The sequence below is a fragment of the Neoarius graeffei genome, chromosome 7 (genome assembly GCF_027579695.1).
Source record: "Neoarius graeffei isolate fNeoGra1 chromosome 7, fNeoGra1.pri, whole genome shotgun sequence".
NCBI lineage: Eukaryota > Metazoa > Chordata > Actinopteri > Siluriformes > Ariidae > Neoarius > Neoarius graeffei.
In genome coordinates this window covers 63,341,099-63,357,153 of record NC_083575.1, presented here as the reverse complement: position 1 = coordinate 63,357,153, position 16,055 = coordinate 63,341,099, and the positions used below count along the sequence as shown (strand labels likewise).

Here is a 16,055-nt window from a genome sequence, read left to right as displayed (position 1 = left end):
AAAATCCCAGAACCACACGGGGGGACCTAGTGAATGACCTGCAGAGAGCTGGGACCAAAGTAACAAAGGGTACCATCAGTAACACACTACGCCGCCAGGGACTCAAATCCTGCAGTGCCAGACGTGTCCCCCTGCTTAAGCCAGTACATGTCCAGGCCCATCTGAAGTTTGCTAGAGAGCATTTGGATGATCCAGAAGAGGATTGAGAGAATGTCATATGGTCAGATGAAACCAAAATAGAACTTTTTGGGCAAAACTCAACTTGTCGTGTTTGGAGGAGAAAGAATGCTGAGTTGCATCCAAAGAACACCATACCTACTGTGAAGCATGGGAGTGGAAACATCATGTTTTGGGGCTGTTTTTCTGCAAAGGGACCAGGACGACTGATCCGTGTAAAGGAAAGAATGAATGGGGCCATGTATCGTGAGATTTTGAGTGAAAACCTCCTTCCATCAGCAAGGGTATTGAAGATGAAACGTGGCTGGGTCGTTCAGCATGACAATGATCCCAAACACACCGCCCGGGCAACGAAGGAGTGGCTTCGTAAGAAGCATTTCAAGGTCCTGGAGTGGCCTAGCCAGTCTCCAGATCTCAATCCCATAGAAAATCTTTGGAGGGAGTTGAAAGTCCGTGTTGCCCAGCGACAGCCCCAAAACATCACTGCTCTAGAGGAGATTTGCATGGAGGAATGGGCCAAAATACCAGCAACAGTGTGTGAAAACCTTGTGAAGACTTACAGAAAACGTTTGACCTCTGTCATTGCCAACAAAGGGTATATAACAAAGTATTGAGATGAACTTTTGTTATTGACCAAATATTTATTTTCCACCATAATTTGCAAATAAATTCTTTTAAAAATCAGACAATGTGATTTTCTGGATTTTTTTTTTCTCATTTTGTCTCTCATAGTTGAGGTATACCTATGATAAATTACAGGCCTCTCTCATCTTTTTAAATGGGAGAACTTGCACAATTGGTGACTGACTAAATACTTTTCTGCCCCACTGTAAGTCCTAAAAGTAGATAAAGAGAACCCAGTTAAACAAATGCAAGAAAAATATTATGCTTGGGTCATTTATTTATTGAGGAAAATGATCCAATATTACATATCTGTGAATGGCAAAAGTATGTCCACCTTTGCTTTCAGTATCTGGTGTGACCCCCTTGTGCAGCAATAACTGCAACTAAATGTTTCCGGTAACTGTTGATCAGTCCTGCACACCGGCTTGGAGAAATTTTAGCCCATTCCTCCGTACAATACAGCTTCAACTCTGGGATGTTGGTGGGTTTCCTCACATGAACTGCTCGCTTCAGGTCCTTCCAAAACATCTTGATTGGATTAAGGTCAGGACTTTGACTTGGCCATTCCAAAACATTAACTTTATTCTTCTTTAACCATTCTTTGGTAGAACGACTTGTGTGCTTAGGGTCGTTGTCTTGCTGCATGACCCACCTTCTCTTGAGATTCAGTTCATGGACAGATATCCTGACATTTTCCTTTAGAATTTGCTGGTATAATTCAGAATTCATTGTTCCATCAATGATGGCAAGCCGTCCTGGCCCAGATGCAGCAAAACAGGCCCAAACCATGATACTACCACCACCATGTTTCACAGATGGGATAAGGTTCTTATGCTAGAATGCAGTGTTTTCCTTTCTCCAAACAGAACGCTTCTCATTTAAACCAAAAAGTCCTATTTTGGTCTCATCCGTCCACAAAACATTTTTCCAATAGCCTTCTGGCTTGTCCATGTGATCTTTAGCAAACTGCAGATGAGCAGCAATGTTCTTTTTGGAGAGCAGTGGCTTTCTCCTTGCAACCGTACCATGCACACCATTGTTGTTCAGTGTTCTCCTGATGGTGGACTCCTGAACATTAACATTAGCCAATGTGAGAGAGGCCTCCAGTTGCTTAGAAGTTACCCTGGGGTCCTTTGTGACCTCGCCGACTATTACACGCCTTGCTCTTGGAGTGATCTTTGTTGGTCGACCACTCCTGGGGAGGGGAACAATGGCCTTGAATTTCTTCCATTTGTACACAATCTGTCTGACTGTGGATTGGTGGAGTCCAAACTCTCTAGAGATGATTTTGTAACCTTTTCCAGCCTGATGAGCATCAACAACGCTTTTTCTGAGGTCCTCAGAAATCTCCTTTGTTCGTGCCATGATACACTTCCACAAACGTGTTGTGAAGATCAGACTTTGATAGATCCCTCTTCTTTAAATAAAACAGGGTGCCCATTCACACCTGATTGTCATCCCATTGATTGAAAACACCTGACTCTAATTTCACCTTCAAATTAACTGCTAATCCTAGAGGTTCACATACTTTTGCCACTCACAGATATGCAATATTGGATCATTTTCCTCAACAAATAAATGACCAAGTATAATATTTTTGTCTCATTTGTTTAACTGGGTTCTCTTTATCTACTTTTAGGACTTGTGTGAAAGTCTGATGATGTTTTAGGTCATATTTATGCAGAAATATAGAAAATTCTAAAGGGTTCACAAACTTTCAAGCACCACTGTATGTACAGTATATGTCAGTATTTATAAGGTTTGTGTACATTTCTTATACTTTGTAAGAAAAAGATAAATAAATGGCTTGTGCTGCAGTGTTGCTAAGCCACAGTTCAAGGTTCTACTGAGAATACTGTATGAGCACTGAATAATCAGAATGAGAAGAGTGTACTAATTCATTCTCAGTGTTTTAAAATAAGTACTGTAAGGCACAGTGGGATTTATTTTTGCTTGGACATACCTCTTAAGGAAAAAGTTTTTGTGCTGCTGCAGGTGGGTTAGTGTGCTCCAGAGTGGCCAAGGCCCGGGTGCAGCCTTCTGTCCTGCACCAACTCCGAGATCAAGCCCAAGCTTTCCGACAACTCAGTGCACAAACCATGATCAAAGAGTCCTGCTGGCTCAGAAATGCTATGCAGACCAAGGATTACACACAGCTGGTACACAAACACACACATTGTACTGTCCTTTCTCAGTGGAGTAGCTGACTCTAAGCAAGGCAGAATAAGAACCTTTTAAAAAATAAATGCTGCTGTTGCTTGTAAACCTTGATTTTTGGCATTAGTGCTTTAAATTGCATTAAAGTATAGTATGTAAGAAACAAAACATGACTAGGCATGCTGTTATAGTAAAATCATAAGACAGCATAATGTGCTGGACTGGAGTTAAAAATACCACCCCACACTTGATCATTTTCCAATAAGACCCCTGAAGTGTATTATTTCTCTTATACAACAACAATTTGCCAATGATTGCATTTTTTTATTTATGAATGGATGTCACATCATAATTTTTTTATCCATTGGAATGTCAAAGAGAAGGGTTTTTGTTATCCCTTAAACAGTCATTCCCTCACCAGCCCCTCGTTTTTTTTCTCTGAAAGTTAATAAAGCAAAAAATAGTGCAGCTTGACATGTTACTAAGAAACATCGAAAGTGCAAAGTTCTCTGTTCCTAAGCTTTCCTTACTACTGTCAGAGCTGCTGTTATAGAAAATTAATCAACACCTTCTGACCAGTTGGGTTTGAGAATTCAGCAGTCCTGAGGTATAAAAACATTTTTATACATAGAGAAAGATGAGTACAGAGCACTCCATAACTGAGCAGTGACTTGAAATAAAATGAAAACATGGTCATGTTAATGTTGTAGCCATTTCTCGAAATTGCAGCAGATTGGTGTATAAGGCATTGTCAGCAAAAATCGCATCACCATCTGCACTACATGAATCATTAGTCCTGTTATGTTGTAATGAATGATGAGCCTAATCATTGGATGTTACCTTCATCATAACTATTATTTCTCTGTTCATTATTAGAGGCCCCCATGGGGGCTGAAGATAGATTCACTTTCAAAAATGCTTGTCACCAAACTCCAGGAAATAGTAAGGCGTGGGACGCACATTAACGGGTGCAGATATATTTGGAATGCCCTTTTCTTGACCTGGCAGCAGTTTGGCGACAAACTGACATCTGATATCAGAAAACTAACTTTTATTCCATCAACCAGTCTTTAACACCACACATTTATATAGAGATTCACTTGCGCGGATTCATGACCATTCTTGTCATCAAACTCCAGGAAATACTAAGGTGTGGGACGAGCATTAATGGGCGGAAATATATTGGGAATGCCCTTTTCTCGACCTGGCTACAATTTGGATACAATCTGTCAACATTTCATACAAGAAGAGTGACTTTTACTTAATGAACCACGCATCTATCCAGCCGCCATGGCAGTGGCTGAACAGGCTGGATTTCTCTGAAAATGTATTCCATTCGTGTTCTCGTTTAACATTTTGCAGATTATTTCTGCTGAAATGCCAAAAATGCCTTGAAAAAACTTGAAATATGAAACACTTGATATTCCTCTTACATTGTGCATGCTCTGCATCTTAATGTAATGCTCTGGATCTCATTGACACTATGTGTAATTATAAGACTAATGGCATATGTTGTCCAATAAATCAACAGTATAGATTGGCCTCCTGTCTTTGGCCTCCTCTGTTGCTTCCATGCTTTCTACAGTGAAAATGACAAAACTGTGACAGGTCAGCAGACTGATCTGTTTTTTTTTTTTTTGAATACCATAATAAGCTTTTTGACAGAAAATGTGATTAAACTTCCAGAAAAAAATCATAGAAAAATCTAGGTAACTGACCATTCATGACGGCTGTATGACTGCCTACAAAAATACTGTCAGGAGGAGCTTCGTGTTCCTTGAACACATTTCTAGTCTTGTTTTTTTTCCCTTTATTCCACTCTCCATCTTTATTTATCCCTCCCACACTCTCAATCTTTTTCTGTACAGAAACACAGCACAGACCAAGAGTTAAAAGGACATTTTCAAGCTGTAGTTAAAGGAATGGAGGACTATCTGCATCCTATCCTCTCTCAGTTTGACTTCTCATGTTTCAGGTATGCACACAGAGTACGGTAAGAAAGATGAATGGTCTCTGACCCTGCTTTCACACTAGCAAGTGAAAAGACTCCCTAATCACTAGTATGTATTTTGTGGGAGTGTCGCATCCGTTTATTGTTATTGCTTCTTTTAGACTGCTCTATTCAGCTGTTTAAGTTTTGATAAACATTTGATAGGAAATGCAGCAAAACTGTACACAGGCTACCTTATATGCATCACTGTGTTACCTTTGTTTAAAATATTTTTAGATTGGTAATAAATTCAAGTCCCTTTATTAGTTCTTCTGTTCGGATGAAATTTGCAAAACAAATCTCAAATGAATGTCACTTGTTGTTTGCAGTTTGCAGCTGTCAGATGAATAATGGCTCCATGTTGCAAACTTACAGGACATGGAGAATAAATGGTCCCTTCATTTCCCATGTTTGGGGATGGGTGTTTTTTTTTTTGGCAGCTTGCTAGTGTATAACTGTATGTATCTATAGCTGTGAATCCGTGTTTCCCAAACTTTGTGTATAGAGCAGCTGGAGTTCCCCAAGGGAAAATCTGGAAAACAGTTGTATATCGGGGGTTCTTAACTCCAGTCCCAGAGCCCCACTACCCTCCACAGTTTAGTTTTCCTTGTTGCTGATACACCTGATCCAGCTCATAAAGGACTTCACAATTAGCTGCTCAGTTTGGTCAGGAATGTCAGAGTTGTATGTCCCTGAGGGTGGGTGGAACACTGAAGCACAGACAGGTAATGATGTTGAACACAGTCACTTTTATTATCCCCCACCCAAACGAAGTTTGGCAGGGGATATAGAAACGGGTTCTGTCCGTCCGTCTTTCTGGTCACATTTATGTTTCTGGGCTATATCTTTAAAACTACTGAAGATATCTTCATGAAACTTTATATACATATCAAGTAACATGTGAACTGGTGCCTTTTGCTATTTTGGATTTTTGAAAAAATTTTATGTAAATATTTTTCAAATATTTACATAAGTAGATTTTGACTTATTTTCTAAGAGCAATGTTCGTTTCCGGAGCATATATCCAAAACTATTTATGATACAGATTTGAAACTTGGTATACATGTTAACAAGGTGATGTAGATGTGCCTTTTCATACTAAGAAATTTGAAAAACTTTAATTTTTCATGTTTCCATGGAAACAATTTCAGACTTAGTTTCTCAGGTTAGTCTTAGGGGTAGCTTTTGTTTCCGGAGCAGAACTTGAAAACTATGAGTGGTATGGTCTTGAAAGTTGGTATATGTGTTGATTAAGTAATGTATATGTGCCTTTTTATACTAAGAAATCTTTAGCTCACCTGGACCAAAGGTCCGATGGGCTTATGTCATGGGCTGTTGAGGTCAGTTTAAAGAGTTAGGGTTGGTTTCCTGCAGCAGAACTTGAAAAATGTGACAAATAATATCTTGAAACTTAGTATATAGTTGGCATATAGATGACTCCTGTCTTGTTTTTTCTGACTAGCTTTTCAGCTTAAGTTACTTTTCTGATGCATACACACACACACACACACACACACACACACACACACACACACACACACACCATCAATTAACAACAGGTGTGATCACTTTGCCACTTACCTTCCCTGGCCCTGCCCTCCATTCACAAACCGATGCTTGACCATGCCCCCACTACTACATACCCCCACTGCCCGAGTCAGACCAGGGAGCTGTCCAGCCTGCAGCCGACTCCCCCCCGATGGGAAAGTCAGTCTGCCACCACCATCTGTGCCCCTGGCCTGTGGACCACTTTGAATTTGAAAGGCTGGAGGGCGAGATACCACTGGGTGATACGCGCATTGGCATCTTTCATGCAGTGAAGACACTGGAGTGGGACATGATCCAAACAAAGGGTGAAAGAGCGCCCCAGCAGGTAGTACCAGAGAGTGAGGACTGTCCGCTTGATAGCCAGAAACTCCTTTTCAGTGGCGCTGTACTTACTTTCTTGCATCGAGAGCTTGCAGCTGATGTACAGCACTAAACATTCCTCCACCTCCTAGGACAGAACGACCCTCAGCCCTCTGTCCGACGCGTCTGTCTACAAAATAAAAGGGAGAGGGGAGTGTAAAAGTGGCTCCCCACACAGTTTCGCCTTTACCTTGGTGAAAGCCTGTTGGCACTGCTCCATCCACTGGACCAGATCTGGTGCTCCCTTTTTAGTGAGATCAGTCAGCAGGCTGGTGTTGTCTGAATAGTTATGTATAAACCTGTGATAGTAGCTAGCAAGCCCCAGGAACTCTCAACCCCTTTTTGGTCTTGGGCCTTGAGCAGGTTGCAATTGCTGCAGTCTTGTCAATTTGGGGATGCACCTGCCCATGACTCAAGTTGAAACCCAGATACCATACTTCCACCTGCCCAGTCGCACACTTTTTTTTTTCAGGTTTGCCGTGAGGCCCGCACACCTCAGTGAGTGGCGTATAAAAATGTGTGTGTGTGTGTGTGTGTGTATAGATAGATAGATAGATAGATAGATAGATAGATAGATAGATAGATAGATAGATAGATAGATAGATAGATAGATAGATAGTGTGTGTATGCATGTCTCTCATCTCATTATCTCTAGCCACTTTATCCTGTTCTACAGGGTCGCAGGCAAGCTGGAGCCTATCCCAGCTGACTACGAGCGAAAGGCGGGGTACACCCTGGACAAGTCGCCAGGTCATCACAGGGCTGACACATAGACACAGACAACCATTCACACTCACATTCACACCTACGGTCAATTTAGAGTCACCAGTTAACCTAACCTCCATGTCTTTGAACTGTGGGGGGAAACCGGAGCACCCGGAGGAAACCCACACGGACACGGGGAGAACATGCAAACTCCGCACAGAAAGGCCCTCGCCGGCCACGGGGCTCGAACCCGGACCTTCTTGCTGTGAGGCGACAGCGCTAACCACTACACCACCGTGCCGCCCGTGTATGTATGTATGTATGTATGTATGTATGTTATATCTAATATAGGTTGAGGGGAAAAAAAATAAAGTACTCTTTTATTTAGTGTTTCAAGTGGAAGTGGGGAAAAGGTGTGAGGGAATCTTGGAAGTGTAGTGCGCTGAGTGTAGGGGTGAGCTGACCAAGCTTTGGGTCATATGTAGGCTTTGCAGGAGCACAGTTCAATCCTCTGGAGCTATAAAGGTTTCTGCCAGAGCACTGGAGTCGAGTCACAGGAGCTCTTGTGGGCAGAAGCATTTGGAGCTCACAGAGCACTGACCTGTTTGGTTGGTGACACCAAACCTAACAGTTTTGTTTTACAGTATTACAGTGTAAACAGTTTTGCACTGCATTGAGTGGAGTCAGCTGTGTGTATTTGGCAGGCTCCACCCCATGACCATGCTAGATGTGGTAGTCCAAAACAGAGGTTTTGAAGCAGCACTGTCTCTTCAGCACCACCGGGGTGGCAGTGTGACGAGCGACACAGACTGATGGCAGAGGATATATAATCATGTTATTACTGTACTTCTGGAAGACATTTTTTTGTTATATTGTACTTATAGTGGCTCTTATGTCCCATTGTACTGAATCCATGCTGTATCCTAACACTGCAGTATGTTAGATAACCAAAGATATGTGAAGTAGCTGACTATAATTTTAGTAGAATCTTACATAATTGCATGTTATGCACTTTTTAGACAGTTCCTTACTTTCACCATTTCTATAACACGTCAGTGACCTGTGTTTCTGAAAGATTAACTTCAGTGGCCTTTTACTGGAGAAAATGTATGCATATTCAGTTGTACTTGTTCTCTTCCCACTCTGTAAGAAAACACAAATTTTCTCCTTTTTGTCTGCTTATTTCTTGAGAAATAAGAGAGACTCTCGAATGTGCAGTGAATGTCCAATATAAAACCAAGTTTACTGTGGTGCAAGTGGCACCAAAATGAGGCACTGAAGTCTGTGCTGTGATTCGGTTCAGCAGATACCGATCGAATAGGAACTGTTGACATTTTGACACCAGGTTTCAGTATCCAACCCTAGTCCCATTTTCACTTTCATTACCTTCTGCATGTGTATCCTTCCTTTTTTGTTGCTAATCTTTATTATCTCTTTCTCTCAGCCAGTGCCTTCAACTGATGATCATCGATGAGGCAAACCAGCCCAGAGATAAAAAAGAGTGGGAGACTACAGATAAAGCTTCACCTGGTAATCACTGCACTAACTCTAACAGCATAATTGCACACATGCTATACAGAGAACAAATCCATTTGACACAGTCCCAATACAGCCCATCTCTGCTGAATTGTCACATAATGGAAGAAGTATCCTTTTTCAACCTAATCTCTCTCCACTACATGTGTAACCTGTAGACAAATCCAGGGAAGAACTGGAAGTAAACAAATGACAATGAGTGTGGTGGCGTCTCCCTGCCATATGCTTGTGTGAATACAAGCTGTCCTCAGATGTGTACAGTTTTGTACTTTTTATATATAGTACTTGTATATAAAACTAATATATAATTGTACACACACATTTAATTTATATAATATATATATAGACACACACACACACACACACACACACACACACACACACACACACACACACACACACACAGTTAGGTCCATAAATATTTGGACAGAGACAACATTTTTCTAATTTTGGTTCTGTACATTACCACAATGCATTTTGAACAAAACAATTCAGATGCAGTTGAAGTTCAGACTTTCAGCTTTAATTCAGTGGGTTGAACAAAATAATTGCATAAAAATGTGAGGAACTAAAGCATTTTTAAACACAATCCCTTCATTTCAGGGGCTCAAAAGTAACTGGACAAATGAAATAATTGTAAATAAAATGTTCATTTCTAATACTTGGTTGAAAACCCTTTGTTGGCAATGACTGCCTGAAGTCTTGAACTCATGGACACCACCAGACGCTGTGTTTCCTCCATTTTAATGCTCTACCAGGCCTTTACTGCAGCGGTTTTCAGTTGCTGTTTGTTTGTGGGCCTTTCTGTCTGAAGTTTAGTCTTTAAAAAGTGAAATGCATGTTCAATTGGGTTGAGATCAGGTGACTGACTTGGCCATTCAAGAATATTCCACTTCTTTGCTTTTATAAACTCCTGGGTTGCTTTGGCTTTATGTTTTGGGTCATTGTCCATCTGTATTATGAAATGCCGACCAATCAGTTTGGCTGCATTTAGCTGGATTTGAGCACACAGTATGTCTCTGAATACCTCAGAATTCATCCGGCTGCTTCTGTCCTGTGTCACATCATCAATAAACACTAGTGACCCAGTGCCACTGGCAGTCATGCATGCCCAAGCCATCACACTGCCTCCGCCGTGTTTTACAGATGATGTGGTATGCTTTGGATCATGAGCTGTACCACGCCTTCACCATACTTTTTTCTTTCCATCATTCTGGTAGAGGTTGATCTTGGTTTCATCTGTCCAAAGAATGTTCTTCCAGAACTGTGCTGGCTTTTCTAGATGTTTTTAGCAAAGTCCAATCTAGCCCTTTTATTCTTGAGGCTTATGAGTGGCTTGCACCGTGCAATGAACCCTCTGCAGGGTTCCCGCGGGGTTTTAAAAGGTAGTTAATTAAAATAGGCTAAATTATGGCCAGTAAAAAGTAGTAAAAGGTAGTAAACGTAATCTGACGTGGTAGTAAATTTTTTTTTACCCCCATCCAACTGGGCCTATGTGTTTTCTAATTCGTTTAATTAACCTGCATGCCATAATATCCATAAATTACTACATTTGGGCGAATTTATTTTTATGTATCGAGGAGGACCGCAGTGAGGCCAAAAAAAAAGTGTGTTTCCGGGAAGGTAGATTTCAAATCTAAGGTAGGTAGGCAGGCTTTTTTTTTTCAAGATGGCTGCCATAACCTATATTTAGACAGGAATAATTTCACAAAATATAATGAATTTCTTTGCAGGTCACCTGAGTTACCATCTTCTGATGAATCTGATGCAGCATGAGACACCTTTTAACATGAATTTTTCTGTAAATATAACAGCTCAATACACCATGAGAGAGAGAGAGAGCAGCTCGTCGCCTTGGTAACGGTGCAGGGAAAAGACACAATATAACAAGCAAAGAGCGCTTTTTCTCAGAGTTCCCTCTCCTCGAACAACGCTGATTTACACGGAAACGAAAGGAGCTATTCACAAAATTTTCACATTGAGTGCTACAAGGCTCCCATGAACACATGAATGTAATTTTTTTTGTCCCTAGTGTAAAAAAATGTGGACACTAGAGCGAGTTAAAAACAAGTGACTTTTCTGATTTTGCAGTAAAAGCGCTGCCACGTTTATAATGTGAGTCTATGGGAGAGCGCGGCTGTCCTCTCCTTACTTTCAGGCTTCTCATTCAAAAACTGTAAATCCTATCGCTCAGGGAGACACTTGTCTTGATTCACACAATGTGTGACTACAACTTCTGAGAAAATTGTGTGTGTAGAGTGAAAATTGTGGCTGAGAAAACAGTTTAAATGAGAAAGTTAGAGCTTTTTTTTCCAAGCTGCCTACACTCTAAACTCCTGAGCGCCACTGGTGTGTAACGCCATAGACACCCATTATAAAGCCTGAATTTCTCCAGATTTGCTCATGGTGTTTGATCTGTGACTGATCAAAAAGTATAGAACCTAGCAAAAAAGTTGAATGCCAGATCCACACAGGAGAATTTTGTCTCCGTTTTAAAGTTTGAATCATGTCTCTAGGTGAAAGACAAAATAAGCGTTATCTCTGCTTCTGTTCCCTCCGCCGGCCCCGACACACTACTGCCTCCGCCGAGTGCGCGCGCACACCGCATGTCGGGGCCGCGGATGAGTTAAAGGTGGGGTATGAGATTTTTTTCAGGAGTATTTTTTACCATATTGCTTGAAAAGCTCCTCACACCCATGTTGCAAGCAGTACAATAGAAGGTTTGACCCAAAAACGACATATTTTAATCCAGTCTACAGTGTAAAATAAAGGAAAAACGCCATCCAATCATATCGAGGTACCACCTCAAAATGATTGGATACTGACACGTCAATCAGACTGAAGCCCGCGAGAAGCCCGTCCCTTCTATGTGTGTGTATGTGTGAGAGCGCGAGCAGGGAGAGACAGAAATGGGTCCCTCCAAACAACGGGGATTTACATGAAAATGGAAGGAGATATTCACAAAATTCTTTCACAGTGAGCGCCACAAGGATCTCCTGAACACACTGACATAAGTTTTTTGTCTGTAGTGTAAAAAATGAGGTCACTAGAGCGAGTTAAAAACGAGTGACTTCTGCTAAGTTTATAATGGAAGTCAATGGGGCTGCGCGCCTGTGCTCTCCTCACTTTCAGGCTTCTCATTCAAAAACGGCAAGTCCTATCGTGTAGGTAGACACATTGTGTGAATCAGGACAAGTGTGGCTACTACTTTTGAGAAAATTGTGTGTGTGGAGTGAAAATTGGGGCTGAAAACACAGTTTAAATGAGAAAGTTTGAGATATTTTTCCAAGCTCTCTACACTCTAACTTAACGAGACGCGGGGGGTGGGAGCATGGCGAGGGCGGGCTTGTTTCTTTTCAAAATATGGCTTTCGGGAACTGTTATTCCAAAATCTAGTACCCCACCTTTAAGGCCTCTGCATGCTCTTGTGACAAGGCTTTCGCAGATAGCTTTTTGCAGACAGTTGTAATTTATCATTGAGCGGGGAGTAATAAAAGGCATGCGCGATGTTATTCACCGCCACAACGCAAGGGGACGCGAAGTCGCAAAATCACTAGGAGTAGTTGGTGGGTGTGGTTAGTGGAGTGTTTATCCTCCGGTTACTTATAATGACTAGAACTGGAGTCGTATAGATGTACGTACTTCCTCACTTCCTCGATCAACCGCTCTTCGTGCTGCTCCATCTTCGCTCGTGTTTTCAAAAATGGCGGTCGTGAAAACAAACCAAACCGGGAAAGTAGGGAAGCGGAAGTGCATGTACAGCGGCTGTAGAGTGGACCAATCAGAGCCCTCTTGTCTGCGACGCTGTCTGCGAGGCTTCTGCGGTGGTCACAATTTTTGGGAGGTGTGCGCAGAGCGTCTGCGAAGGTGGGGGGCTACGCAGACGCTATCTGCGACACCGTCTGCGAGGACTGGGTTGTCAGCATAAATTGGCCTAGTTACTCTCCCCTGATCAACGAAGTCGGCGGGGAATTTGTGGTTATTATCGGTACAAACAGCGCGAATCACAACTTAAATGAGTGCAGTTCAGTTTGACATTATCTTCAGTCCATTAGATAAACATTTAATTTTATTAAAATCGAAAATTAATATTTAGAGCTTGTGGGCTACAAAAATAAGTCATTAAAGTAGCCGGCTGGACTTAATTGTGTAGTCGGCTGTATGGCCGGTAGCCAGCGCTTGTGGAAAGCCCTGATTTTCCCAGTGAGTGACAAAAACTTCCAGTTCACGCGGTTGGGTTATATGTTTTTTTTTTTTTGCTTTTTTTTTTTATTTATTTGCTAACAAATACAAACAAGGGCGGCACGGTGGTGTAGTGGTTAGCGCTGTCGCCTCACAGCAAGAAGGTCCTGGGTTCGAGCCCCGGGGCCGGCGAGGGCCTTTCTGTGTGGAGTTTGCATGTTCTCCCCGTGTCCGCGTGGGTTTCCTCCGGGTGCTCCGGTTTCCCCCACAGTCCAAAGACATGCAGGTTAGGTTAACTGGTGACTCTAAATTGACTGTAGGTGTGAGTGTGAATGGTTGTCTGTGTCTATGTGTCAGCCCTGTGATGACCTGGCGACTTGTCCAGGGTGTACCCCGCCTTTCGCCCATAGTCAGCTGGGATAGGCTCCAGCTTGCCTGCGACCCTGTAGAAGGATAAAGCGGCTAGAGATAATGAGATGAGAAATACAAACAAATACAAAGTAAAAAGGACAGAATGAAACAAATCAATACATACACATGACATACAACAGAAGCACTAACGTAACTAACAACAATTTCAAAGGCTGGACAATACTACTAATATGTTAACAAAGAGATGTAACAGAACACATGGAGACAAATTCGACAAAGATAAACAAGAGCTATATTGCTGTATAGAGGAGGATGGGTGGGGTTGATTAGGGGTAATGAATGTGCATATGAGATAGAGGAGGGTAGGTGGGGGGGATTTGGAGGGGTTTTGGGCCTTGAATTATAGGTGGAGGGACAGTGTGTATATGTTGGGGGGGAGCGGGATATGTGAAAGTAAGCACGTGTGTGTGTGTGTGTGTGTGTGTGTGTGTGTGTGTGTGTGTGTGTGTGTATATAAGCAGTGCTGGTCTGTGTCGGGCCAGGGAGAAGGAAACTGGATCATAATGAAGGGGGGAGGGGGAGTATTATTTTATTTGCTAATCATTTGTGTTAGTAAATTTTTTATAGATAGAAATTCTAAAAATAATAGTTATTTAATAGTTAATTATGATGACTACCTGAGCACCTGTTATGGCTATGGTGCCAGCCCCCCCTGCCCAAGCTGATTCATGATGGGACGACAGAGGGGAGGGGGGGAGGTACTGCATGAGGCAGGGCTCCGGGCCCTGACGCCCCATACACCGACACCAGCCCCCCATAGCCTCCGCACAACACGCCCTACCTTGGTTGGGTTATATGTAAAAGTCGCGACTATAATAAATAAACTGGAATCACCTATTATTCAAGAGGAACTGTTTTCAGCTCTGAAACACATGCCTAACAATAAAGCACCAGGACCGGATGGATTCCCTGCTGAGTTCTACAAACAATTCTGGTCCATTTTGGCTCCACTATTCATCAGGATGATCAATGAATCAAAAGAAAATTCAAAACTACCAGCTAGCACTACCTCAGCAACAATTTCACTCCTCCTCAAGCCCAATAAGGACCCAACAATTCCATCTAGCTATCGACCAATTTCTCTTCTCAACGTTGACAATAAAATAATCGCCAAAGCTTTAGCACGCAGGTTAGAAGAGGTCACCCCATCCATTATCCATCCGGACCAAACTGGTTTTATCAAGGGTAGAATCTCAACCTCCAATGCTCGCAGATTATTTAATATTATACACTACTCCTCAACCATACAAGAAAATACCATCATAGCAATTCTAGACGCAGAAAAAGCATTTGACAGGGTCAACTGGAATTTCCTGTTCCCCACATTAGGGAGGTTTGGTTTTGGGGAATCCTTCATTAATTGGATCAAAATTCTATACACATCACCTTCAGCCACAGTAATCACCAATGGACTAACATCACGTAGTTTCACTTTGCACCGGGGGACTAGACAAGGATGCCCACTCTCTCCTTCACTATTTACCATCTTCATTGAACCTTTAGCCGCTGCCATCCGACAGAACTCCCTCATCAAGGGAGTTCAAACTCCAAATTTACATCACAAAATTAGTCTCTATGCTGATGATATCTTACTTTTCTTACAAAATCCCCCAACATCTGTACACGAAACTATTGAACTGATCAACACATTCTCCAACATTTCTGAATATTCTATCAACTGGAACAAATCTGCAATCCTCCCATTACATTCCAACAGCTGGGATGTGTCGGCCCACTTATCACCTATTCCCCTATGCACCAATCATATCACATACCTGGGGATAAGGGTTTCCCCCAAGCTGTCAGACTTGTTTGGTCTAAATTTCACCCCCCTACTCAATTCAATAACTGATGACCTCCAGCGCTGGATGAACCTTCCACTATCCATCATGGGCAGGATATCAGTTATCAAAATGACAGTTTTACCCAAAGTTAACTATTTACTTTCAATGATTCCTATTCAGCCTACCCAATCCTGGTTTAAATCACTAGACTCTACAATCATCAAATTCTATTGGAAAAACAAGACACAAGAATCAAACTGACCACACTTCAAAAACCTAAAATACTAGGTGGTCTAGAGGCGCCACACTTCTATCATTATGCACTGGCCAACCAGCTTCAATACATTTACAAATGGATACATCCCACTTCACTTGAATTCACCTGGTTAGACCTAGAACAAACCATTTGCAAGGATATTCAGATCTCAGACTTACCTTTCTGCAGCCAGTCAGTCAAAAAGCATCCATCTTTCAAAGCTCCAACCATAGCATCAAGTCTGACAGCTTGGTGGAAGTTTTACGACCTTACTAATTCGCCTCTGACACTATCAAATCACACC

General features: G+C 42.0%; 1 protein-coding gene across 1 annotated transcript in view; it reads left to right on the top strand.

The window, feature by feature from the left end:
• The window catches only part of LOC132888892 (cilia- and flagella-associated protein 46), a 251,873-nt gene that overhangs the window by 177,502 nt on the left and 58,316 nt on the right, over window positions 1–16,055 (top strand). Inside the window, exons 46-48 of the mRNA XM_060924987.1 lie at window positions 2,797–2,960; window positions 4,827–4,933; window positions 9,006–9,091. Coding sequence (XP_060780970.1) covers window positions 2,797–2,960; window positions 4,827–4,933; window positions 9,006–9,091 — 357 coding nt within the window. The remainder of the gene's footprint in view (window positions 1–2,796; window positions 2,961–4,826; window positions 4,934–9,005; window positions 9,092–16,055) is intronic.